Genomic DNA, 26,982 nt, shown 5'->3' with positions numbered 1-26,982 from the left:
TCCAGGGAGATGGGAAACTATTCTCCTTAAGACAGCGTTTAAACAGTTTTGTAAGTATGGGCGCTAGTTCAGGTTGAAGTTTTTTGATTACTATAATTGGAATACCGTCAGGGCCAGTTGCTTTACTAGAATCAAGGTTTTTGATTAGCTTGGCAACATCACGTACAGATATACGTATATCACATAGCGTGTTTTCTGATACAGGAGGAAATATTGGGGGTTATTTTCATGATGGTAGTATAATGACATTTTCATGATGGTTGTATAATGATATTTTCATGATGGTAGTATAATGATATTCTCATGATGGTTGTATAATGATATTTTCATGATGGTAGTATAATGATATTTTCATGATGGTTGTATAATGATATTTTCATGATGGTTGTATAATGATATTTTCATGATGGTAGTATAATGATATTTTCATGATGGTAGTATAATGATATTTTCATGATGGTTGTATAATGATATTTTCATGATGGTTGTATAATGATATTTTCATGATGGTAGTTTTTTTTTTTTTTTTTTTTTACATAGGCATCACCACATTATCAAGGCCCAGAGGCCACTCAAGGATAAAGGGTTAAAGAGTGTACAGTAGAAATTGGACAATATAGTAATCATTAGTAATGAAAATTTGGTAAATTTGATAACTTATATGGAACGGCTCATCAAGAACTTATTTACTTTAGACTTGAACACAACCATATTGTAGTCAGCCGGAAAGCAGGAAAACGGAAGACAATTCCACAGGCGTGCAGTTATAAGAAAGAAGCTTTGTTCATGGAATCTACGATTAGGTTTAGGCACAGATAAAGAGTGGGGGGAATTATTGATAGTGTTTACAGCTAGACGAGTGTTTCTTGTGAAAGTTTGGCAAGGGGGGGACCATAGATTGAAGCTCAGTCGAACACTTTCCATGAAAATAACGATACATCAGAGACAAACTCGCAACATCTCTTCTGTGAGATAGAGGTTGCAAGGAGGAGAAAAGGACATCTCCTACGAGGCTACGAAGTCTATTTTGAACTCTTTCAAGGCAGGACAAGTCCTTTCTAGCAGTTCCTGCCCAGATGTGGCAACAGTATTCCATCCTTGGACGTACCTGGCTCTTATATAGATAGAGAATAGCATCAGCAGTGAGATATTTACCGGATCGATAGAAAGATCCCACCATTTTTCCAGCAGCCTTGGCAACAGATTTGATGTACGTGTTCCATTTAAGATCAGGAGTAATGGTCAAGCCCAGAAGCTTGTCAAAACTTGAGGCCTCCTGAAGACGAGAGCCATTCATTTCAATTGATGCCAAATGTGGATTAGAATGTTGATGATGTAAAGAGAGAAGCTTGGTTTTAGATGCATTAAAAGTAACTAGCCACTCCTTTCCCCATTGTACTACGTGCTCAAGATCAGAGGAGAGAGAATTGGAGAGAACTTGGTCGTTTACTGTCTTAGATGTGCTACCATAAATGGTAGTGTCGTCAGCATAAATGTCTACAAATGATGTAAGGATGTGATTTGGAAGATCATTAATGTAGATCAGGAAAAGAGTTGGGCCCAGGATGGACCCCTGAGGGACACCGGCATTAATACTGTGAGCTTCTGATTTTTGCCCCTCAACTACTACTCTTATGAACCTATCAGAAAGAAATGATTTAATAATTTAGAAGACATTTCCAGCTATACCATAGCTAGCGATCTTATGAAGTAAACCTTTATGCCACACCCTATCAAAGGCCTTAGATATGTCAAGAGCAATTGCCCTCGAAAGATTGCCATCGTCGAGAGATTTGCTAATCCTATGCGATATAACTGTAAGCACATCTGCTGTAGATCTAGCAGAACGGAAACCATATTGAGTGTCACTAAGAAGGTTATTTTTGTTGAGATGGTTGATTACTTCTGTATTTAACACAGATTCTAGCAACTTACTCATGACGCACAGGAGACTTATTGGCCTGTACTGAGAGGGGGATGAGCGATCACCTGAATTCTTAAATACAGGGCATACTGATGAGATTTTCCAGGGAGATGGGAAACTATTCTCCTTAAGACAGCGTTTAAACAGTTTTGTAAGTATGGGCGCTAGTTCAGGTTGAAGTTTTTTGATTACTATAATTGGAATACCGTCAGGGCCAGTTGCTTTACTAGAATCAAGGTTTTTGATTAGCTTGGCAACATCACGTACAGATATACGTATATCACATAGCGTGTTTTCTGATACAGGAGGAAATATTGGGGGTTATTTTCATGATGGTAGTATAATGACATTTTCATGATGGTTGTATAATGATATTTTCATGATGGTAGTATAATGATATTCTCATGATGGTTGTATAATGATATTTTCATGATGGTAGTATAATGATATTTTCATGATGGTAGTATAATGATATTTTCATGATGGTAGTATAATGATATTTTCATGATGGTAGTATAATGATATCTTCATGATGGTAGTATAATGATATTTTCATGATGGTTGTATAATGATATTTTCATGATGGTAGTATAATGATATTTTCATGATGGTTGTATAATGATATTTTCATGATGGTAGTATAATGATATTTTCATGATGGTAGTATAATGATATTTTCATGATGGTAGTATAATGATATTTTCATGATGGTAGTATAATGATATCTTCATGATGGTAGTATAATGATATTTTCATGATGGTTGTATAATGATATTTTCATGATGGTAGTATAATGATATTTTCATGATGGTTGTATAATGAATGAATTGTATGGATAATATTGAGAACTTTCAGATAAAGGTTTTAAAAGCATCTAATCTTACAGGAAGTTATGCCAATGTGTTAAGGCAAAAAAAGTAGAATAATAAATACTGAAACCAAATACCTATTGTATATAACTAATTATATAACTAACTGTATAACTACGTATATAGCTAATTATATAATTAATTATATAATGAATTGTATAACTATGTGTATAAATAATTATATAACTAACTGTATAACTTATTATACAACTAATATATAACTAATTATACAACTAATATATAACTAATTATATGACTAATATATAACTAATTAAATAACTAATTATATAAATAATTAAACAGAAGTTGTTATTTTAACTATAGTTGGAGATGGAAGGAGATTTTTCAATATTATTGTTAGTGTGTGAATGACTACAATGATTTTGATAGGATTTGAACTCTTTATAATCGATTCCATAGTAAGTGATCAGATTTAATTGTCCTTGGAACTCTATCAAAGTCTTTTTAATTGAAATGAAGCACCAAATTCTGCAATGCAAATTTGTGCAACCATTAACAATGAAAACCAGAATAGAAAGAAAACAGCATCAAATTGTTAGTCTCAGTTTGGAAGTTCCACAATTTTCTTGTACTAAACGAAATTTATCGATGCCTCTATTTAGTCTCAAAAGGCAATGGATACCCTCAATAAGGGCAGCTGCGCACATAATTGTGAGGCAAGAGTTGTACAATCTCCAGCAACACTCCTCCTGAATTGGCACTACTTGAGTCCAGTGGCAAGGTGAAGTCCAGGATGACTGGAAACAATGTCGAGATAAGCAGAGAGCACATACAGCACCTGGAATTGTCAAATGGTCACTCATTTTTGTATTGACCAGGCTCAATGTTGCTTAACTTTGGTGATCTGATGGGAACTGGTGTGTCCACGTGAAACTTAAATGAGTAAAAATAATATAGATATAAAAAAGACACTCCACTCTCGGTCAAGTGCTGAGGGACATTACCAAAAAAGTTTTAGCTGAAAAAAAAAGTCATGAAGATAGAAGTAAAAAAAAACATTCCTGAAATTCATGTTCCCAAATCCTGATACATGATCACCACCTGTAAAAATGAGTTGGGTATAATTAAGTAGTAGTTAGATAGGCACAACAATTCAATAAGGAATTGTACAAAAGGTTATTAATACAGACAGTGTTCTCAATATATAATAATGGATTGGCGGTTAAATCAAGCAGTTTCATTGACTGGAGTTCTAATATTTAACATTAATTTTTACATGTAAAATTAAAATTTTCATTACAATGTCAATATGTGTAGACAAAACTATCTAAGTGGTGACTTTGACTATCCAGTTTCAAGGATGATAAAAAAATCTTTACTCTTCTAAAAATTAGTATAATGGAAATTCAAATCCATGGTCAAAACTGCAGTGAATTAACTGGATATATCTTAATTGAAATGCACTGCGTAAATCTTTGGATCTCAGTTTTGAGTTATCTTGAAACAGTTATTTTAACTTTCAGACATTCATTTCACCTAATAATAAAAATAAGTTATGGTTTTAAATTTAATGCTAAATTAAAAATAATCTTGCTTAAGCTTTCAAAAACTCATGGCAACATGTGTTTCACTAGTGAAATTGTCTGTGTATGTACATTTCCCTACCAAACTACTCTGCCAATTTTCAGTCTACAGACTCTAGATTTGATATAAGAGGTATTGAGATTTAGGAAAATCTTTTTAATCAGTTTTTGGCCAGAAATTTGGCTGTCAAGGGGTCAAAGTTCAACGTTTTGACCTTTGAAAACTCTACCAAACTCCTTCACCAATTGTGGGTCTAAACACTTGAAATTTTAAATGCAGATTACTTGCACATGGATCAAACTTTTTAATTTGATTTGAGCCCAAAACAATGAATGTTAAGGGGGTCAAAATTTGGGTCAAAGTTAAAAAGACATTTGACCTCTGCGGTCTCTACGAAATTTTTCAGCCAATTTTTGGTCTAAGCATTTGAAATTTTACATAAAGTGTATTCAGACATAGAGCAAGCTTTTTAATCGGTCTTTGGATGAAAATTTGGTTTCCAAGAGGTCAAAGTTCAAAAGATTTGATCTTTGCGGTCTCTAGCAAACTATTCAGTACAGTAGGCATATTAACTAAAATATTAAGACAAAAAAGAAAATCCTGGAAACTTAAAAATGAAACCTTTATTATAAGAACGAGGTATTTCTGTCCAACATTGCTTGGAAGTCTTTACTTTCATTTATGTTTTTCTTTAGTTTTTAATTTTGTAATTGAGTTGGGTTTTTTTTTATTTCAGTTATTAACAAAAAATTAAAATATTTGACTTCTTTAGAAAGAAACTAGAATGCATTGTGATAAATTTGATTTTGTAATTAAATTAAAAAAATTAGATTTAAAAATGTGTTAGTGCTTCATACAATTGTATTTTTGATTTTAATGTTTTTGATTTATAGTAAAAAAACAAGTTACATAGATGTGAGAAACACACACATGCAAAAGGTTGTCTCATAATTTTATTGATATAAAAGTTATTAATTGCTTAATTTATAAATTATTTTGCTTATTTCTGTCTTTTTTTTTCCAGTGGGCATTGTGGTGTTGGTATTATGGTTAGTCACACTCTTCTACTTATGGCTGCCAAACATTGTAGATTCCAAGAAATGGCCTTTTCTTGGAAAGAAAGGTGAATATAATTTTTTTTTAATTCAGTTCATTTTGACAATTTTTTTTAAAAACAAAACTGATCAGTACATTCTAATCTTTGAAATAATTTTCTCATTTCTCAAACACTACTCAATATTATAATTTAATAATAGCCTCAAAGTATTTCTTAATGTAACTTTTAAAATTTTCTCTCGCAAATAAAATTAAATCATGAAAATAATTTTGAAGAAAAATTGAAGTATTTATAACTTACTATTTTTCATATCAGTTTTAAAATTTTTTTATTTCTTTTTCAGACTGAAATTTTTCTTTTTAACAGAAGTTTTGTAATATTTTTCTAATATTTCTAAATAAACAACTTTTGAAGACATTGTAGATAAGTTATTGGGTTGTTACAACATAATTGTTACTATAATGGGAACTTTATATGCATATGAATAAAATTGAGTATAATAGTTAAATAATACTGGTTAGTATATTTAACTGCATTCATACATAAATATAATAACGTGTTATTTATTAAAGAATATTCTAAGGTTTTAGTACAAACAGACACAAAATCTCCATTATAATAATAAAGATTCTATAAATCTATAATATAACACAGAAAAGAGTTGTGAATCATTTTTACAAAATAATTGCCCCGTTTTCTGAATTAAATCTCTTCTCAATGGTCACTTCCAAAGTAAAATTTTCCAGTGTAATTTTGTTTAGTTGTTAAAATATAAATTTCCTTTGATTGAGACGTGTTCTGAATATTGTCAAAACTGTGCAGTGTTAGAGAAATTGCTTTGAGAAAAATGGCAAAAATTTATTTAAAAAATATCCTTATGTTTGAAGTAACAACAAAACAAATGGAAATTTGTAAGATGTATTCATTCAATGTTGTTTACGACTCTTGCATGATGGACAAAACTGTGGAGAGAGCTTTTTTATAAAGATTCCGTACACCCATCTGCAAAAAACTGCAAAATAAACTGAATTTTAACATTTATATTGTGATAGTCTACATCATTATATATATCTTTTTTTTTTTATTTGTGGAAATTGCTGCAGATAAGGCATAAAAGCAGGGAAGGAGCTAACAAGATAAAATTACTATTTCAAGATAAAAACTAGCCAATGTAAGCATTATATGTATAGATTCCGATTTAGAAAACATTCTCTCAATCTCTCTTTGCAAGCTTTACGTGCGGTGCTCATAATTTGTTCTGATCGTCAAGCATCGTTTCAAACTATGCAAAATGTATTTCTGGATCGTCAATTTTCATTCGATTTTCCACCAAAGTAAATCCCGCATAAATATAACAGAACAAATTTACAATTAATGAGCATTTTTGGTGAGAGGATTCCATAATTTATTGTACAACTTATTTCAGGAATACTCTTATCACCTGCAGCTAACAAATTCAAGAGTTAAAATAAATTTACAGAATAAATAATTTTACCCATTGAAATCTCAAAGGAAATTGATATGAAACTGAAACAAGCTATCTAACAACAGAGGAGTCATATGGTGAATGTGCTAAAGAAGTTATTCGTGCTAATATAATCTCCTAATGTAAATATCATGCAAACTATATAATGATTAACGATTATAAAAGCTATCAATTCTATTTGAAATGGTGGAAACTTAAAAGCACATTGTAAAGTCCTCTTAAATGAATTGAGTATCATACAATAACTGAAATGCATGAAAAGATGTCAATTTCTAAAGCAAAAAAACATGACATGATTGAGCAAAACTGACTTTATATGAAAACTTAGCGGCTTTTTTCCAGACAGCAGAGTAAAAAAATTGTTTGTTAATCAGTGTATTTTTAGCAGAGGTTATTTTTTTTATCTAAAAATTTAGAAACTTCCTTTTTTATTTTGTTTTTTATTTCTTTCAATCTCTATAATTTGACTCCATTTAAAAAATTCCGTGCAACCCAATAAGAATCTATTAACCATTTTTGGAAGAACCCTATTCTATTTTATTTTTCATATTTTTTTAATGCACTTTCAAGAATATTTTTTACTGTTTCATTAAAACGATTGAATTTGATAAGATTCTAAAGTGATAGAAAATACGGAGATAAAAATCAGCAGGACAAGCTGATTGTTATTAAGAGACATTGGTGTGCATGAATGTGATGATAAATTGTTGGGTCAGCGTGTATCTTGCTTATCAATCAAGACATTTATGTTAAGATTGACTTTTTTTAGGCAACATAATATAGATTGAAATCCTAACTTCATGAATCATCTACAAACATATGAGAGCCATTCCAAAAGTAAAGTCTTATTTTTTTTAACTGAAAAAGTTAAAGACCTATGTAGTCGAGAGTGGTACCATTAAAATGAATGGCCTTTTTTGCTCCAAAATTTATTTTTCTACATAGTCACCACCATTTACAATGCACTTTTGTCAGGAATTCATTGATGCATCTCTGCTTCTGATGCAGGTCCATGACAGAGGTTACTTTCTTAGAGTTTCACACCGTCAATATCTACAACAGAGAGATGAAACTTTCAGGCCATGAATGCATGAGTTCAGTCATCAGAACAATGCAATTTGCAATCTTCTCTGATCCATTCGGAGAGAATAAGAAAATAGCAGGGCATTACTTTTGTATTTGATGAAAATGTAGAAAATTATTTTAATACAATATTAATTTTTGAAAATATTTCATTATATCATGTTCCTATTTACTTGTCTCCCCACGAGGGCAGAGTTAGACACAAGGTCGGTTTTTAATGTGGGAAAAATTCAGTTTCCCGAAAAGGGGCACTTTGAATAGGAACAAAAATTAAAATTGCCTCAGTCTAGAAGGATTTCTCTTCCACTGATCAAGGCCAGAAAAGGTAAAGTATATTAACAGAACAGATACAACACTTTCTTCCTAGCCAAAAGACCAAGAACACTTAAAAAAAAAGGAAGAAAGAAATTATTCATTATATAATGCTGCTAAAAATATGAGAATGTATTAAGTAAACCTTCCAGTAAAGAAGGAAATAATAAGATTAAAATGGCAAATAATTTTTTTTTTTTTTAAATTAAAGAAAAAATTTATCAAGTTTCCATACATCTCTTTGAACAGAGATAAGAAGGAAAGATATTCTAACTATTTCTTATGTTATTCAAACCTTTTTTTTTTTATAAAGAGTCACCACTTATTGGCTAGTTTTTAGCTCGGAGAAATTAAAAAGATGCTTTATTTAATCGTTTTAATTTTACCTTGCAGGTGTGAACAACGTGAATGTGAAGCTGCATGTGAATCATACAAATCTGATGCATGTCGTGATTGCATCCGACAAACATACGATTGGGGGAATGGTTACCACCATGAACAGCATCTATTCAAATACGAAACATGATGTCATGTTTCATTTGATTATCGATGAGGAAAGTTATGACCACCTCATGTAAGTTTTTTTCAGTTCTGTGATGAAAATTCCATTTTTTTAATCTATTTTAGAAAAATACAATATAAATTTGTCTGAGACATTTTATTCTCTAAAAAAGAGACATGTTCCAAATGTTTTTCTATATACACATTCTTTGTTAATTGTAAAAGAACATTGAAGAAAATAACGTATGCATAATAACATATGAAATACTGATAATAAAATTACATTTCTGGGTAAATTAGATTCTTATTATAAAACTAGCAGGACTTGTGGAAATTCCACAGAATGAGAATTATATTTAATCAACAAATATGTTGTATTTTAAATATAGAACTGACCTAAATGAGATAAATTAATAAATACTAACAAATACTCAGAAAGTAATATTGTGCTACATAGTTCAATACAAATAATAAAATCACATTGTAAGAGACAATTTACTCCTTCAGTCCAGCATCTTTTGGCAGACAATGTTTTTCTTTTTGCTTTTGCCCTGTTCCTTTCGGATGTTCCCTTTTTATGTGTAATGTTTTGCTGACTTCTTCCTTCAGTGAAGAACTACTGCATTTTGAAATTATTAGTTCCTATCACACCATTACAATAATAATCATATATTATTATAATATAATGATATTCAAAAATGAGGCTATTCTTGTTGAGACCCTTTTAAAGCCAAATTTAAATTGACACTTTTAAAGCCAAATTTCATGAATTTGGCTTTGTTTTTTGAAGCAGTTTGGCTTTCAAAAATTGTGTTTGGCCTTTTTAAAAACATTGTACAGACTAAGGAAGGAACAAACAGGATATTATATAAATTGACTATATTTTTGTAAAACAAACATCCCAAACTTTCCTAAAGTGTATATATATATATATATATATATTTTAATTAAAAAAATATTATATTTTACTAGAATAAATAATTTAGAACAAATTCCTAGAAATTAAAAAAAAGTATTTTTCTGAATAAAAATGCATGTCTTTCTTAAATGATATTCTTTTCCTTTAATTAAATTTAAAATTTCAGTCAAATTTTCAATTTCATTGGATACAAATCCCAAATTGTTCAAATTTTCAATTTCATTGGATACAAATCCCAAATTGTTTCAATGAATTCTTCAAAGAATTCATTGAAACAAATTGAATTGTAAATGCTTACTAACAAATAATTATTATATGGAATAAAACAAGTGATGATTTGAAATGTAACAATTTTGATGAATGTGGAAGAATTTCCTTTTTTCCTGTTATTGCATACTTTTAGCATTACAATTTGATTTTGTATATATATATATATATATATATATATATGTATTATGTTGATTTGTTTTTTTTTTATACATTTTAACAAATTATTTTATCAATTTGAGTGAATATAGCTGTATAAAAGAAGCTCAAAACCGTTTTAATTTTGTAAATACCATCAGTGGTTGAAAAATCGTAAGAATTTAAAGAACCAAAATTTGTTTTTCATTGGACATTTTTCTTTAATAATCATTTTAAAATCTGGGCCAAAATACAGGCCTCATCATTTCAAGAAATTTGATAAGTTCTCTACAATTAATTTTTTAAGCATTTCTCATGAAACATGGTGTTATGTAAAATGTTCAGATTTCAAAGTTTTTAAAACACATTAGCACATTGTATCATACAGATTGTGTTAATCCATGAAAATATTACATTCAATTGGTTGACAATATTGGGAAGATAATTTACGATGTCAGGTATGGGCAAAATGAATGCCGATGCTCAAAATGTATAAACATTTTGACCCCTCCCTTTACTTAAAAAATCACCAAAAATCAGGAAATTAACCAATTTTAATGAAATTTTCAATATTTATGATGATTATAATGATTGCCGAATATAATGAACTAATTATTTTTATTTACATCTTAGTGGAAATGTATTATTTTGTTTAAACAAAAAATACCTTTACTAAAGTTAAGATTTTCAGTAGTAAATAAAAAACGCAAGAATTTATTTTTGCTTTCTTTTATATAAATAAAGCATCGTAATTTGTAACAAGAAAAATATAATAAAATAATTTTTATAGGAACATTATGAAAAAAGCCCCTAAATCCGTATGAATGAATTCTGTATAACTCGAAGAAAAATGAATTTCTCAAACTACCAATATTACCATTGAATTAAGCATTGCTTATTTAATAGTTTCATACAAAAAAATTATAATTGCAAAAAATATTTCTGCTTTTTTTTAAAATTACGGGTTTCGCATAATTTTTATAAGCAAAATTTTAATAATTTCCTTGCTCGCATGAATGTGAAACTTTTGGTGTAACATATTTTTTATATAATATTGAACAATAATTTAAAAAAAACTTAATTTAAAAATAGGAACTTAGAAAAATAATTAAATTAAAAAATGCAAAAATTAATACAAATGTTCAGAAAAGAAATGTACGGATGCGCGACTGGGGGGGGGGGAGGAACTCCTCCCTTTTAATTACATGACGTCATTTTCACAGTCTTTCGACTGCCTGAAATTTTGGGCCTTCGTAATTTCCGTGTTTACAAAATTTTAGTTTGTTGCGTGTTGCGAACAGAAGAATCACTCGGTTATGGGCTAATTAATTTATGTTTTGTACAAACAAGGTGTTTTTTTTTTTTAAATTTAATTCAATATCTTAGGACTTTACTAATTATCTTTGAAATAGACACAGAAAACTAATATTTATCTTTTAAAGGGTTTTTACAATGAATTTATTTAACTTCAAAATTTAGCTGAATTGGGTAGCTCGCTGTGAAAACATTTTCATAACTTTTTTTTTACGTGTACAAATACTTTTTTTCTTTTGGAAATTAAATTTAGTCCTTAATCTTTCAAATAAAATCAAAAAGTAGTCGGAAACCTACAAAATAATTATGATAAATCGGCTTTCAAAACTATGTCCCTCATTTTTTTGTCCGCCCATTTTTGTCGGTACCTATATGATGTCGTAAGGAATAACTTGATTCACTAAAATGAATTGTAAATGATCCGTGACATGAAAGATCACAGCTTATCAAATATGAAATGCGGGAAACTTTTCAAAATAAAAATTGACAAAATTCTTTTAAACTTGGAAAGATAGTACAATTAAAAAGAAAAAATTGTATATATATTTTTTTTTGCTTTCAAGCGAATAAAAAATGTGATGAGGATGTTGTAGCTTGCTTGAAACATTGTGTGTAGTGTTAAAAGATATTTTTTTTGAAAGCAATACAATGTAATTTCTCTACTGCTTGTACCTTTTACAAGTATTTGAAAATATTGAATAACACACTTTTTTTTTCTTTATTACCTTTTGAGTGTACAAGGTGTTGCTAGCGTGGAATCCGAATTTTCAGGATTAAAATACCATTTTCAAGGATGACGTTAGAAAAATATGTTTGGTCTTATATTGTTTTTCTTTCTAGTCAGCCCTTATTGGAATGAATGCAGATTGACGTCAAATTTCGATTTAAACATTTTTTTCAAATTCAACTTTTAACGCATGTATGTACATATAAGAATTTTTTATTTACTTGTTATTTTCTTTATTTATTATTTATTTCATATTTATTATTCATTTACTATAATTTTTTTAGTTTTAATTTAATTAAACCGTTTTTTATTGTTTTTATAGTCGTGTCTTATTAGTGAAGGTGCATAACTTTTGTTATTGAAATAGACAGTTTATCTCCCTTGATAATAATTTTTGAAATTGCAATTTTAAAAAAATATTATTTATGTATGGATCATGAGGAAGTTTTTATTTGGTTCTAACCTACTTTGTACTTTGCCTTGATAACTGTTTCATATCGTAATATGTATATATTGTTAATGATATTAGGAGGTTCTAATTCAGTTCTGTTTTATTATTTATTTGGAGTGTTTTAAATTTTTTTATTAATATTGCTTCTTTCAATCTTAAGTTCTCTTGATCTCTTTCTGTGGCTAATATTTTTATCTTTCTATCTTTGGTAAGATTATGGTTTTGTTATATATGCTTGTAGAATGATAATGTCTTTGTGATGGTGTGTTTTTTTATGCGTATATGTAGCGACTTAATTGTGAACTCGTTACATATCGCACATTGTAATTGACAACTGAGTATGTGCATCCACACAGTTTTATGTTGTTGATGGGGAAATTCGATAGAGTGCAAGGGTCATTGTTTGTTGTTTGTTCGGTTTGAGATAATTGTTGTCTTGGTGTTGGTTCGGAGGGTGTGAGCTTGATGTTTAATTTTTCTTTGCAGATGGCTCTGTGGATAGCTGATGTTATTTTATTGTGAAAGTGTGGCAGAAACAAGTGTTGGATTGTTATTTTAGTTGTGTATGGCATATTAGTTGTGTATTAGGATGTCCGTTCCATCTTAATATTTGTTGGAAATTTAGTGCATTTGTTATGGATACGGTTTGTTTTGTTTATAGCATATTCTAATTTAGATTTGATGGGAAAAATTAAAAAAAAAATTTTTTTTTGAATTTTTAAAAATAAGCTAATAAAAAAATAGTAAATTCTGTTTTAGATGTGTTACATCATTAGAGTAGTTCCCAAGTGTTTCCGAATAAAAAGTAAGTAGTGTGTGTGTGTAAATAAAAAATAAAGAAGTTCAGTAATCATCAGCTAACATACATGCTACGGAATGAAGTTTTCTGGGAAAAAATTTCATATAATTTGATAGATTTTTTTTTTCTTTTTTTTTTTTTACAGAGGAAAATCAAATTTTAATGAGATCGATGGTATCTTGCCATCTTGTTTATTTCCCAAATCAAGAGCCGGGTGAAGCAAGGGAGATAAATCCATCACCGCTTAAAGTTTATCAAAATTTGATGAGATTATTTTAAAAAATAGGCAGAAAAAATAGATTCATAAATATTTTAGTTTTTTTCATTTATTTTTCAGAGTTTCTCTGCCTTTTTTTAATCCCTTTTTCATTTTGTCCTTTGTTCGTGACCTTTTCGTTTAAAGGCACCCCTCCCCTCATATGCGACATAGGCAAAATGGTGTAAAAAGCATTGATTTCATAAAAATTTGATTACTAAATAATTAGGGAGAAAAATATGAACTCCTTCCTTTGTAGATATGGCGATTTTGATAGTGTTGCTCATCAGATATAATGTAACATTTTATTATCACGAGTGAATGTAGCAGAAATTGTGGTTGTAAGCTACATGAGATAGTGGCTATCAGGGTAGATGTATTGAATTTGTATGTGGCATCTATTGTTGAAAACAGTACTTTAGTACAGAGAGGAATTTCTGCAATCAAAATATTATATAGAAGATATTCATTAAAAAAAAAAAAGAAATAGAAAAAAGGGAAAATGGGAGAGAAAAAGGAGAAATTAATCATTCGTTTTTGCTCTCACTCTCTCTCTCTCACTGCTATTACAACTAGTCATGGTGTCAAAAGGCATGTTGTTTATAAATTTATTATTTCAGTGTGGTGCGTTTGCATTTATTTAAGAATTTAACACAACATACATTTTAAATAAAAATTGATGCAGTTAAAATTATTAAAGATTTACGTATTATACATACAAAGAATTTTCAAACAATAATCTACATGGAACTTAATGATGTAAGTTGATATACTTTCAAAATATTCTTTGTTAACTTTGCTTAGTTGTAACTCTACTCCTAATCATCATAGAAATACACATCAAATTCTTGTAGAATTTAAGTTGTGAACTTTCAGCAATATCCAAATTTAATGCTGTGCATTTTAATCAAAATTTAACACTTCAAAAAACAGTTTCCCTTCTGTTGTCAGTTTTGGCCAGGTTTTCATTTTCAACTGGAAATATTGAAATGTAAAACTAGTCAGCATATGAAATTGATATCATTAGAATGTTTATTTTATTCTCTTTCTATTTAATTATTTAAAAAATTGGTCTACAAATAAGAGATATATGACTTGTCTAAGAACATTAGGTATTAACATTTGCTATTATACATCAAAAAGACATTGAATGCTGATAATTGTATTGAAATTTATAATAAGAGACACCTCAAAAATGTATTTTCTCTTTCAGTGGCACCTTCAAATGAAACAATTATTTAATCATAGCCTTTTTTAGAAACAATTTCAGAAATTTGTAATTTCATTTAAATTCTATCAGATAAGCATCTCATGTATGACCCATGATTTAAAAATAATCCTACAATACTTGTTATAAATCCATTTTGTATTTTTTTTTACTTGTTGAGAAAAGTTAATGGAGATTTGTCAGACCAGTTCAGATATTTATAATAAAGTTACTTCCTCCATTTAAACATAATAGAATAATAACCAAGACCTTCATGTTCGTTAATCCAATTAGTTTAAACCCTCAGGCACGTTTCTAGAAATTCTGCAATCATTTCTTTTTTTTTTTCAATATTATGTTTTTTCCAGATTATCAGACTTTCCCAAATAAACCGTTCAAAGAGAAGATGACATCCATTTTTATTCACTACTATTTATCTACTCTCACTGCCACTAGATTCACCATGTGCTAATTTTCCATGGAATAAAAACTTCTGTTATTCCTGAACATTGTTATTTTTTCTTAACTTTTTTTTGACTAGTTTAACGGCGAGAAAAAAATCCAATTCTATTATTTGGAGCTGATTACATGTAAATAGGTAAGGTAAACTGGACAAACACTTTTTAGGTTACATTTTTATTTTTTATGCAGTCATTTTTATAAAGATTAATTTTGTAAAGAATCATGCTATTTGAAAGCAGAACCTATTACACTGTAAGTATTTAGATGATTGAAATAGGATTTGCTTATGTTAGGCCCTGTTTAAAACTAAAGAGAGCAGCTCAGTCACCCAAAACAGAGCAAAATCTATTTTGTATGATTTAAAGTAATACTTATTTAACAATCCTATTTTAATCACATAAATGAAATGGCTTATTTTCTGATTTTAATTTTTTAAGATCAATATTCTAAGCAAAATAATCTATTAAGAATTATTTTATTATACATACATAGACCTAACATAATCTTTCCAATTTTCAATTCGTAAATAATAAAGGCTCCCTCGCCAAAGTCTGTCCATTCTGATTGGCTGAGCTCTGAAAATTCCCATATTCCAGAATCCAGTTCTTCACTTTATAAACAAACAGTTACTAAAATTTAAATATGGAGTCACTAAGAGACATATTATTTCGCCTGGCATCAAATTCATTTGATGCATTGGTCATTTCAGTTGTTAAACAATCATTCAATAACCAGTCTTTCATCATCGTCAAGACAGCAACAAAAAAGATTATATAGCCCTTGTGATTTTTAACCATTGAACACATTTTAACATTATGCTTACATTTGGAATCTTTGACACACACTATAACACTATCCTTTCTATTTCTTTTTTTGATAACAAGTTTGTTTTGTGTGTGTGTGTGTGTGTGTGTGTGTGTGTGTGTGTGTGCGTACAATACAAATCCTTCTAAAAGTGACTTTGTAGTGGTTGGACTGCTGTTCCCTTCAATTATACAGAGTTAGTAGTGTATTTAAAAAGGTTAATCTCCCTCCCCACTCCCTCTCCGTCTCTCACTGCGTGTATTTTCTTTGCAAATGGTATCCTTTTTAGTTTGTGCATGCATGTGTTTGTATGCATGTGTTTGGTTCTGTTGTGTCTGAGAATACAGTAAAACATCTTCTTACTTAACCTTCTATTTTGTAATTATCAATTCATTTGTGTTTTGTTTTCTTTTTTTCCTTTCTTACATAATTTAATTGTGTCGAGGCTGGAATCTTTTATTTATTTATTACATTTTATTTTCATCTTTGAACTTGAAAAAAAAAAATGTATATCCAATATCTCCCTTTCTACCTCTCTCTAACACATGCACACATTTTTACTTTTTACTTTTTAAAATCTATTTATATCCCCGATTGTGGTGTATGTCCTGTGTAATCTGTAACGTATGTATGCACACCCACATTTTTACTTTTTAAGATCTATTTTTATTTTCAGAGTAAGTTACGTTTTGTTAAATGCAAACCATTAGTCTATTTTTTAAGTATACAAAATATCCCCAACTGTGGCCTACGTCCTGCAAAATCTGTAATGTATGCGCGCACACACACACACAAATAATAACGTTATTGTTTCAGCAGAATCCATCATTGAATGCAATCTTAAATAAAGCCAGGATAAAATGTCGGCATTAAATGTTCTTTGATTAAAATTCACACCTAAACTAATTGACTGATCATTATCAATTTTGGAGCACAGCTTCTAGGTGCAGGGAGATGTCTAAATATGATCTATAATATATATGTATCATGAGAAATACGTGGAACTCCTTTGTCATATTCCTTAATTTTAAAATAAGCCCTTTATTTTGTTTACTTTTACGGCACCGGGCAATGCAGGGTAGCCCTGTTAGTCTCCTATAAAATAAAATGACTGCAGAAATTCCTCTCTGGACGAAAGTACCAGGTGTTTGCAACAACAGATGCCACGTACAAATTCAATACATCGAGGCTAATAGCCACTATCTTATGTAGCTATTTTATTTATTTATGTATTTTATACACATTCAGTCATGATAATAAAATGCTATATTACATCCTATGAGCAATACCATCACAATCGCAACATCTTTATAGGAAGGCATCTCTATTTTTCCCTCTAAATAGTTAACCATACCACTGCTCTCAGTTGTCACCAAAACAAATTCTACATTTTCTGCAGATTCTGTGATTACACCAACTTCAACTGGCTCATAAATGCATAGACCTAACATAATCTATACAGTAAAAATAATAAAGGCTCCCTTACCTAAATCCGTCTGTTCTGATTGGCTGAGCTCTGCATAGTTTCATGTTCCGGAATACAATTCTACGTTTTATAAACAAATTAGAATATGGCCTCACTAAGATACATATTATGACTTCTTTGTCAAAACAACAAAAAAATAAGCAGCCCTTGCTATCATGCTTTTATGCCATTAAACACACTATATGTAATGTTTCAAACTGATGCATTACATAAATATTTATGTATTGAAGACTTTACCTCTCAAATATTTGCGTCTTTTACATAAAGATTTTTTACTAAAAAAAAAGAAAAAAACTAAAAAAAAAAAAACAATTAGAAAACTATGGAAGTTTCTTTGTAATTTATTTTATCTTTTCCATCAAGATGAGATTAATAGGTTTTCCGGTATCATGTTAAACATTGTCTCATGTAAAATTGTCAGTAACAATTTGTTTTTATGTAAGAACGTTATGCTCTCTGACGGCCAACCAAACAATGCACGTACACGCGTTCTTTGGCTTATGGCAGGACTATTTGTTTACAGATTACCTGAAAACAGAAATGTTATCACATTAAGGTGAATGTGAAAGGCATTGAAAAACAACCAATTTATCTTTTTTTAACCTTGAACATTAACTTTATTAATGCTATATAGAGATTATGGCTATATTGAAGATATTAATTCTGGACTAAATTGAAGAAGTTAGCTTCCAAATATTTGCACTTTCTAATTGTTATGCCAAAAAAAATTCTGGAAATTTATTGAATATGACAAACTTATTTTTGGAAACAATTTTTTTTCCACAAGATATTTATTTTAATAAAATTTCATAATTTCTTTTTTTTTTTTTTCAGAATCATTCGTAGTAAATAAGATGCGATTATTTGGAAGCTAAATTCTCTAATATATAAATGTAAATGAAATGCATTGGTAAAAAAATTTTTCATCTAAAACAAATAAAAATCCTAAAACCTCTAAAAATTACTATTTATTATATTTCAGGTGCATTTATAAATGACCATTAATTTTATTTTCATGGTAAAATTGAAAAAAAAAAAATTCTAATATATTTCTATTATAGCCAAAGTAAACAAATTACTAAATAGACCTGGGTATTCTATGTTGTTTTCTGTTAACTAGGGGACAAATTTTTCAGGGCATCAGCTTCAAGTAGCAGATGACTCATTGGTATCACATTTGACAGCCAATTTAGTTAAGATAATTCTATATTGACAAAATCATTTTATGTTTTACTGGATAAAAAAGAAAAACATCTTGTAAAAAAGAATCTGAAATTATTTATTTTAAAATCATATTTATTCAGATTTCTATTTAAATGTCCAAAACTTTTATTGTTGAAAATAAGAACTTGATTTTTTTTGTTTACAATAATGATATTTATAAAAAGTAAGTGAAATTTTTTTCAAAAAATCGTTTCTTTCAGAATTTGGCTCACAAAGTCCAAATTACGTCTGGCGAATTATGAAGTGAAGCGTTTTCCTGCTTACTGGGTTCATGATAAAATAAAAATAAAAAGTGCTCATCCAGAGCAGAGCAGACCAGTGAGTAGATTTTATTTTATTTTTTGCTTCTAACAGTAGAAAGAAGTGGAAATAAGGAAAACAAAAAAATCTTGCTTGAAGTCAAATGGTTTTAAAAACGAAATTTAAATTTTTATGCATTTTTTTGTTCATACTTGACTTTTAATTGAAGTATCCTCATGTTCACGTCAATTTAAAAAATTAACTTCAAATTTAGATAGCAAAAAGAAACTCCGCAGCAACAAATGGGCTTAAAATATCCACTTTTTAGGCACAAAGCATCTCTAATCGTAATTGTTGTTGTTCCAGATTATAAAACGTAACATTTAGTCCACATACCTCGACTTTCTCTTAGTGATTGTCAGGAGTTCATTAATTTCCACATTTCTGGTTTATCCAATCGACCAATCGGCCGCAGATTGAAATGTGATGAGAAAATGGTACGAATTGTCTGTGCAAAAGCATCAAAACACTGGCAGTGTTCATGATGTCTCTAAATCTGGCTGTCCTAGAATTACTTCTTACAAGGAAGACTATACTATCAAGATCTATAGCCTCAGAAGCAGATTTGAAACGGCTCCCCAAATCCAACAACAGTGTAATCTTGTTAAAAAGTATTCTCTTTCTACAGTTAAGAACAAATTGAAGGAATTTAATTTGCGAGACTGTGTTGCATGACGCAAGCCAATGATTTCTGTAAAGAACAGAAAGCGTCATTTGGACTTCATCAGATGCAGTGAAGATCATGACTTCATATTGGGTGAAAGTGATTTTTAGCGACTAAAGGAAGTTCAATAGGCTAGGCAGTGATGGTAAGCAGCATGTCCATTAAAGGAAGGACAAAGAATTACATCCTAGGTGCACAGTTTCAACGCTGCAAGGTGGTGGAGATTCAGTTTTTGTATGAGACGTTATTAGTACCAATGGCCCAGGACCTATAGTACGCTTGCAAGATCAAATTAATTTGACCAAGTACATTAATATGTTGACTAAATATTTTCTGCCCTACTTTGGCTGAAATTTGGATGATAATCCCATCTTCATGCAGGATTGCTCCCTTTCACACAGCATGCAATGTCAAGAGGTTCCTTATAGACCATGAGAGCATGATATTCCATGTTTGGATTGGCTTGTTCCTGACTTCAATCCTATAAAAATGTATGCCATTACATAAAGCAACAGCTACACACTGATAAAATTTCAAATCTGGAAGAACTTTATAAAAAATTAAAGGGAAGTGAGATTGCCTTTCACTTTGCCGCAAACTAATTCAAGGAATACCCAAAAGATTGTAGGCTGTCAACTTGCAGAAGAGCTATTCTACTAAATATTAGTTCATTGTGTTCCTGCTGTTTTTGTGTCGCATTACTGTTCTAAAGTTACATTTAAATAACAATTCTCCATTATGAGGAGTTTCCTTTTGCCTTCTCAATTTGAAGTTAATTTTTTAAATTGATGTGAACTCTAGGATACTTCAATTAAAAGTCAAATATAAACAGGTAAAATTATAGAAGAATAAAAGGCGAATCAAATGAGGTATAGGTTGTTTAAACAGTTACATTCAATTTAGCTTAAATTTGGGGTTTTTGAAAAAATGACAAGTGCAGACTTTCTTTTTGGTGCCACTGTGTGTTGTTACCATCTGAGCATCTGTAGGTAAAAAAGCAAAGCCAATCTGTGGTTTTTAAATACATGGATTTGGCTACTCCAGTCTGAGAAAAGTGCTGTATTTATGTTATTTGAGAAGTGTACTCAAGTATAGTATTGCATATGGCATAATTACATTGACACATCAGGTCCCATTAGATCACCAAAGTTAAGCAATGTTGAACCTGGTCAGTACTAAATGGGTGACCATTTGGGACTTCTAGGGGCTGTATGTGCTCTCTGCTTATCTCGGCATTGTTTCTAGTCATCCTGGACTTCTCCTTGCGACTGGACTCAAACAGTGCCGATTCAGGAGAGATGTGGTGGAAATTGCGCAACTTCTGTCTCAAAATTACATGTGCAGCTTCCTGTACAGGGGGTATCCTTTGTCTTTCGAGACTGAACGGAGGCATTGATAGTCAAGTAAGGTACAGTAGAAGAAGTGTAACTAATGCTGTGTTGAAAGGTTAATCTAAACGACGTGTAGGTCTGATCTTTAGATTTTAAACTAAGTTCTCTACTCAATGCGAGGGTCTTACAGATATAAACTTTGAGCCCGTACATGTTTTTGTTAATCTTTATGGTATTGGGATGTATGCTGGCATATCAAAATGATTTGAGGAGGTTGAGTAGTTTATTTTTGGTTAGTGCTAGGATATTGGGAGAGCTAAAATAGAGGAAAGGTTCTACATCAAGATTAGTTCTAAGCTCTCAGATATTTGTGAAGGAGAACCTCAAGGAAGTAGGCAATTTGGTAGTTTAATGAAGGGGAGGAACTGTTTTGAGTTATTACTCTGTTTTTATTGTTTAGTGTTGACAATCAGAATTAGGAAACTTAAAAATCATAACTTTTTGGAGTATCGAAATCAGAAAAATTTGAGTCTGTTTTTTCTTTATAATAAAAAAAATGAAATAAACACAGTATATTTATTAATATGAACATTGTTTATTTACAACATCAAAACTAATGAATTATGGATTCTGGTAAGCCCACTTTAAATAAATGTAGGATTCCTTTCCATGCACAACATGGCACCACAATTATTTTGATATCATACAACTGTTGGGTCTTGTACTACTACTCTGAAACGGTAAACTGATCAGCTCTCAAACCTGCATCTTCAAACTGTCAGAACAAGTGTGACCCAATCTAGCTGTGGGAAACTAAGTGACAAGCAAGTGTCCTAAAGTTGAAAGGAAACAAGATATCTTTGGAGTGTCCCTGTTAGGATACCTTTGCACCTAGCTAGTAGACAAAACCAGGTGATAGGTGAAGCCTAACTTCTTAAGTAATTATAGGTTTGCAAGCCAGATATTTTATTTGAGTCTCCAGCTCTAACAAATTTGTGTACCTGGACTAAGGAGCCCTCTCATTTCTAGTGGTTCTATGTTTATACTTTGGGACACGGGAAGTTTTATATCAGTTTAATATATTTTTACTGGAATATTTTTGAGCTTATACTATAATTAATAGAATGAAAATCATCCATCTCCTTAGAATAAATAAAGATTTCAGGCAAAATTCTGGAAATTTTATCAGGTATGGCGGCAAAAAAAGATATGAACCTAACATAAAAAATTGGTGCAACTCAAACAAAGAAAATGAGAAAAGCAAAATTTTAATAGAGGATCTACATGAGTTTTTAATAGCACCAAACATAAAAAATCTGAGGAATTTAAAAAGTTAATGTTTACTCAAAATGCTATTTTTAATTTGTACTGATTTAACTGTATACTAACTGTAATGAATGTTGTTGTGTATACCCTTATTAATGTTGCCGTAAGTATATGATTGAATTTATCTACAGTTTATCAATTGCTTTGCCACTTTGGAATTGTCCATTCATGATACACAGAATGTCAGCAAAGTCTTTAGACAATTTTATGAATTCATTAAAATATATATATATATATATATATATATATATATATATATATATATATATATTTCTTTTTACTTGTGAGCAAGATATTCATTTATGTTACATTTTAACTTTTGCATATCAGTACAGCCAGGTATCAGGAAGGGAATTCCAAAGTCTAGCTGTTCAAGGGACGAAACTATTAGAATAGAAAGCTTTCTGGCATTTAGGGACAACAACAGTGAAGGGGTGAGATCTTATTGCTAAGCAGGTTTGTCGGGGATATGTACGTCGAGGGGGTACAAGTGAAACAAGTTCATCAGAACACATTCCATTAAAATATTTGTAAAACAGGCACAGTGATGCAACATTGCGACGATGAGACAGGGACTGGAGCTTAGTTGATAAAGTGGGACCGATTAGATTGACAATTCTTTTTTGCACTTTATCTAAGAAGGAGAGACTAGTGATAGATGCACCAGCCCAGATGTGGCAACAACACTCCATGCATGGGTGAATGGTGGCTTTGTAAAGGTACAGGATACTCTCAGGCGTGAGTAGTCTTTTAACTCGATAGAGGGAACCCACCTTCTTTGCAGCAGCCTTTGCAATGTCCTCTATGTATTTGTTCCAGTTCATATTGCCCGCAAATGTTAGGCAGAGGAGTTTGAAGGTAGAATTCTCAGGTAAGTGCAATCAAAATGATTTTTTTTATGTAGTAATCAGTTCAAATGTGATAGTATTTAAAACTTTATTAACAACTAATTAATATGTAAAAATAATTACTTTGATAGCACTTAAAATATTTTAATGAATTTATAAAATTACTTTGTGGACACTCTGTATATCACAAATAATTCAACATAAAAATCTATCAATTGTTTTGTCACTTTGGAATTATTTATTCATGATACTGTAATTCAACATATAAACCAAGGGAAATAATTCTGTTCTGAATGAAAACTATGCGAAACTAAAAAATTGGGTCTCATTTTCTTTTATTGCAAGAGTAAAAATATTCATCATAAGATACTTCTCAAATATCCTAAAACATGTTAATACTTATTTTATCTCCTGCTTCAAAACTGAATACAGAAGCTTAATAAAATTAGTCATTAAATGGTTTATATAGTCAAGTGTTAAAATGTGAGAAAGTCACTCAAATTGAAGCATTTACTCCTTTTAGTGTTCAGTGAAGTTATGACAGTCTATCCTAATCAAAATGCAAATCTTTTTACTAAGGAATGAAATGAGCATTAAAATACAACTATTTTCTCATCGTCTGCAATTTACAGAATTTCATAAAGACCTGTAAAATAGATTCTTGTCTTTGTTCTTTGTAAATTTTAATGAACCTTTTTCTCTTTATAGCTTACTTATGCTCAGTATTTCCTCCCTCGTCTCTTCCCCAAGTTGAAAGGACGGATATTATATATCGAAGACGATTGCATCGTTCAAGGTATTTATACCATTGTTTTATATTTCAACAATTAATTTAAAGATATGCTTCTTCTCATGTAGTATTTGTTGCATGGATCTTTTTGTGATAAACTTTCCTTTATTTCTTTCTGAGAATGCTGGAAAAGAATCAAATAATTTTTCTACAGTGAAACAAAAAAATCTACAAGAAATTAAAAAGATGGTATCAATTTTCTTTTAGAAGGGTTTACAATAGCATCTAACATTTACACCAAACATAAATAATAAAGACAATACTTTACTTTATAAAGTAAATAAAAATTTTTATATTAGGTTCAAGGTTTGAGTAGTAGTACACACCAGAGTCAACATTGATTCTCGGGAAATGCAGAAAGTCTCAATTATTTTCTCATAAAAATTATCTAATAGCAAATAAACTATAATTTATTTTCTATAAAACTGTTGACATTTAAGAAAACAATGTCTAAATTCTTTAGGGTTGTTTAACATTATCTAGTAATTTGTACACCCTTTATAGTGCATAATAGTTAATAGCTCTGTAATCGGATCCTGTACTACGACCATCAGAAGGTAGTCTTTAATATGTCAAGAGCAATTGCTCTAGATATGAAGCCCCTGTCTAGAGGTTCACCAAATCCTGTGTGATATAACCGTTAGCATATTAGCTATAGATCTAGCAGAATGGAAACTATATTCCGTGTCACTGAGTAGGTTATTTTAATTGGGGTGATTGACACTTCTCTATCACAGATTCCAGCAACTTACTCATGCATAGGAGTCTGATTGGTCTGTACTGAGATAGATGACCGATCTCCAGAATTTTTAAATACGGGGAAGACTGATGAAGTTTTCCAACATGTTGGGAAATATTTCTCCTTAAGGTAACATTTAAAAAGCTTTGTAAGTATGAAAGCTAGTTCTGGTAGAAGCTTTTCAAGCAACAGTTACTTTACTGAAATCAAGGTTTTTGATAAGTGTGCCAACATCACGCACAGATATTTGTACATGGCATAGCATGTTTTTAAACACAGAAGGAAATATGGTAGCTAAGCGGCCTTGGTCGCAAAGAGTAGAATTTGCTGCAAAGTTCTTAGCAAAGAGTTTGGCTTTGTCAGATGCTGATAAAATTACCTCAGGTCCATTGATGATGGTTGGGATAGAGAACAGATCTCTGTCTAAAACCCTGTTTGTTATTCGCTTCGCCATTGTGATGTTAAACTTTTTATCAAAAAAGAATATATTTGACATTTTTACATTTTTTTTTTTTTTTTACATGAGAGTTAACACTTATCAAGGCCCGGAGGCCACTCAGGGATAAGGGTTATTGTGTGTACAGTAATCAATGAGATAGTATTGTATTACTCATTAGTATTGGAAATTTGATAGAGTGTCTTACTTAAGGGGGTGGTTTGTCAGGAATTTGTTTATGTTGGATTTGGAGACGTCCAAGTTGTAGTCAGGTGGTAAACAGGCGAACGGAAGAGAGTTCCACAATCGTGCACTTCTGAGAAAGAAGCTCTGCTCATGGAATCTATGTTTGGATTTAGGCACAGATAAAGAGTGGGGAAAATTATTGACTAGTTTCAGCCAGACGGGTGTTTCTCGTGAAAGATTGGCGGGGGGGGGGGGATGAGAGATTGGAGCTTAGACGAGCACTTGCCATGGAAATAACGATAAAACAAAGACAGGTTTGCAATGTCTCTTCTGTGGGAGAGAGGTTGCAGGGAAGAGAAAAGGGCATCCTCCACTAAACCACGAAGTCTATTTTGTACTCTGTCAAGGCAGGATAGGCTGTTTTTAGGAGCTCCTGCCCAGATGTGGCAGCAGTACTCCATCCTTGGACGTACTTGGCTTTTATACAGATAGAGAATTGAATCAGTAGTGAGATATCTTCTGGAGCGGTAGAAGGATCCCACCATTTTCCCAGCGTCCTTGGCAACAGACCTGACGTACGTGTTCCATTTCAGATCAGGAGTAAAGGTCAAACCCAGAAGCTTGTCACAACATGGAGCCTCCCCAAGACAAGAGCCATCCATTTCAATTAATGCCAGATGGGGATCAGAGCGTCGATGATGTAAAGATAGAAGCTTGGTTTTGGATGCATTAAAAGTGACCAGCCATCTCTCCCCCCACTGTACCATGTGCTCAAGATCAGAGCAAAGAGAATTAGAGAGAACTTTGTCATTTACGGCCTTTGATATGTTGCCATAGATGGTCGTGTCATCAGCATAGATGTCAACGAATGATTTAAGTATGTGTTTTGGGAGATCATTGATGTAGATCAGGAAGAGAGTTGGGCCCAGGATGGACCCCTGAGGGACTCCAGCATTAATACTGTGAGCCTCTGATTTCTGCCCATCAACCACTACTCTTATGAACCTATCGGAGAGAAATGATTTAATGATTGAGGAAACATTTCCAGTGATACCGTAGCTGGAAATCTTGTGAAGTAAGCCTTTATGCCATACCTTATCGAAGGTCTTCGATATGTCAAGAGCAATTGCCCTGGAAAGGAAGCCTTTGTCAAGAGATTCACTAATCCTATGTGATATAACCATTAGCACATCTGCTGTAGATCTTGCAGAGTGGAAACCATATTGCATGTCACTAAGAAGGTTGTTTCTGTTGAGGTGGTTGACTACTTCTTTATTTAATATGGATTCCAACAACTTACTCATGACACACTGGAGACTTATTGGTCTGTACTGAGAGGGCGATGACTTTTCACCTGAATTCTTAAATACAGGGCATACTGATGAGGTTTTCCATGGTGTTGGAAAGCACTTCTCCTTACAGCAATGCTTAAACAGTTTTGTAAGTATGGGGGCAAGTTCTGGTTGGAGCTTTTTCAGCACTATAACTGGAATGCTGTCAGGGCCAGTTGCTTTACTGGAATCAATGTTCT

The 26,982-nt window shown here is 31.1% G+C and overlaps 1 protein-coding gene across 1 annotated transcript in view; it reads left to right on the top strand.

Moving 5' to 3' along the window:
- The window catches only part of LOC145268781 (glycosyltransferase 8 domain-containing protein 1-like), a 61,640-nt gene that overhangs the window by 25,965 nt on the left and 8,693 nt on the right, over positions 1 to 26,982 (top strand). Inside the window, exons 2-5 of the mRNA XM_080124397.1 lie at positions 5,363 to 5,461; positions 8,670 to 8,850; positions 19,032 to 19,149; positions 24,009 to 24,096. Coding sequence (XP_079980523.1) covers positions 5,363 to 5,461; positions 8,670 to 8,850; positions 19,032 to 19,149; positions 24,009 to 24,096 — 486 coding nt within the window. The remainder of the gene's footprint in view (positions 1 to 5,362; positions 5,462 to 8,669; positions 8,851 to 19,031; positions 19,150 to 24,008; positions 24,097 to 26,982) is intronic.

This window comes from Euprymna scolopes, chromosome 4 (genome assembly GCF_053919585.1).
Source record: "Euprymna scolopes isolate OS-2025 chromosome 4, ASM5391958v1, whole genome shotgun sequence".
In the NCBI taxonomy this organism is placed as follows: domain Eukaryota; kingdom Metazoa; phylum Mollusca; class Cephalopoda; order Sepiida; family Sepiolidae; genus Euprymna; species Euprymna scolopes.
Note: the sequence above shows the minus strand (reverse complement) of the source record. Positions and strands in the feature narration are given on the sequence as shown.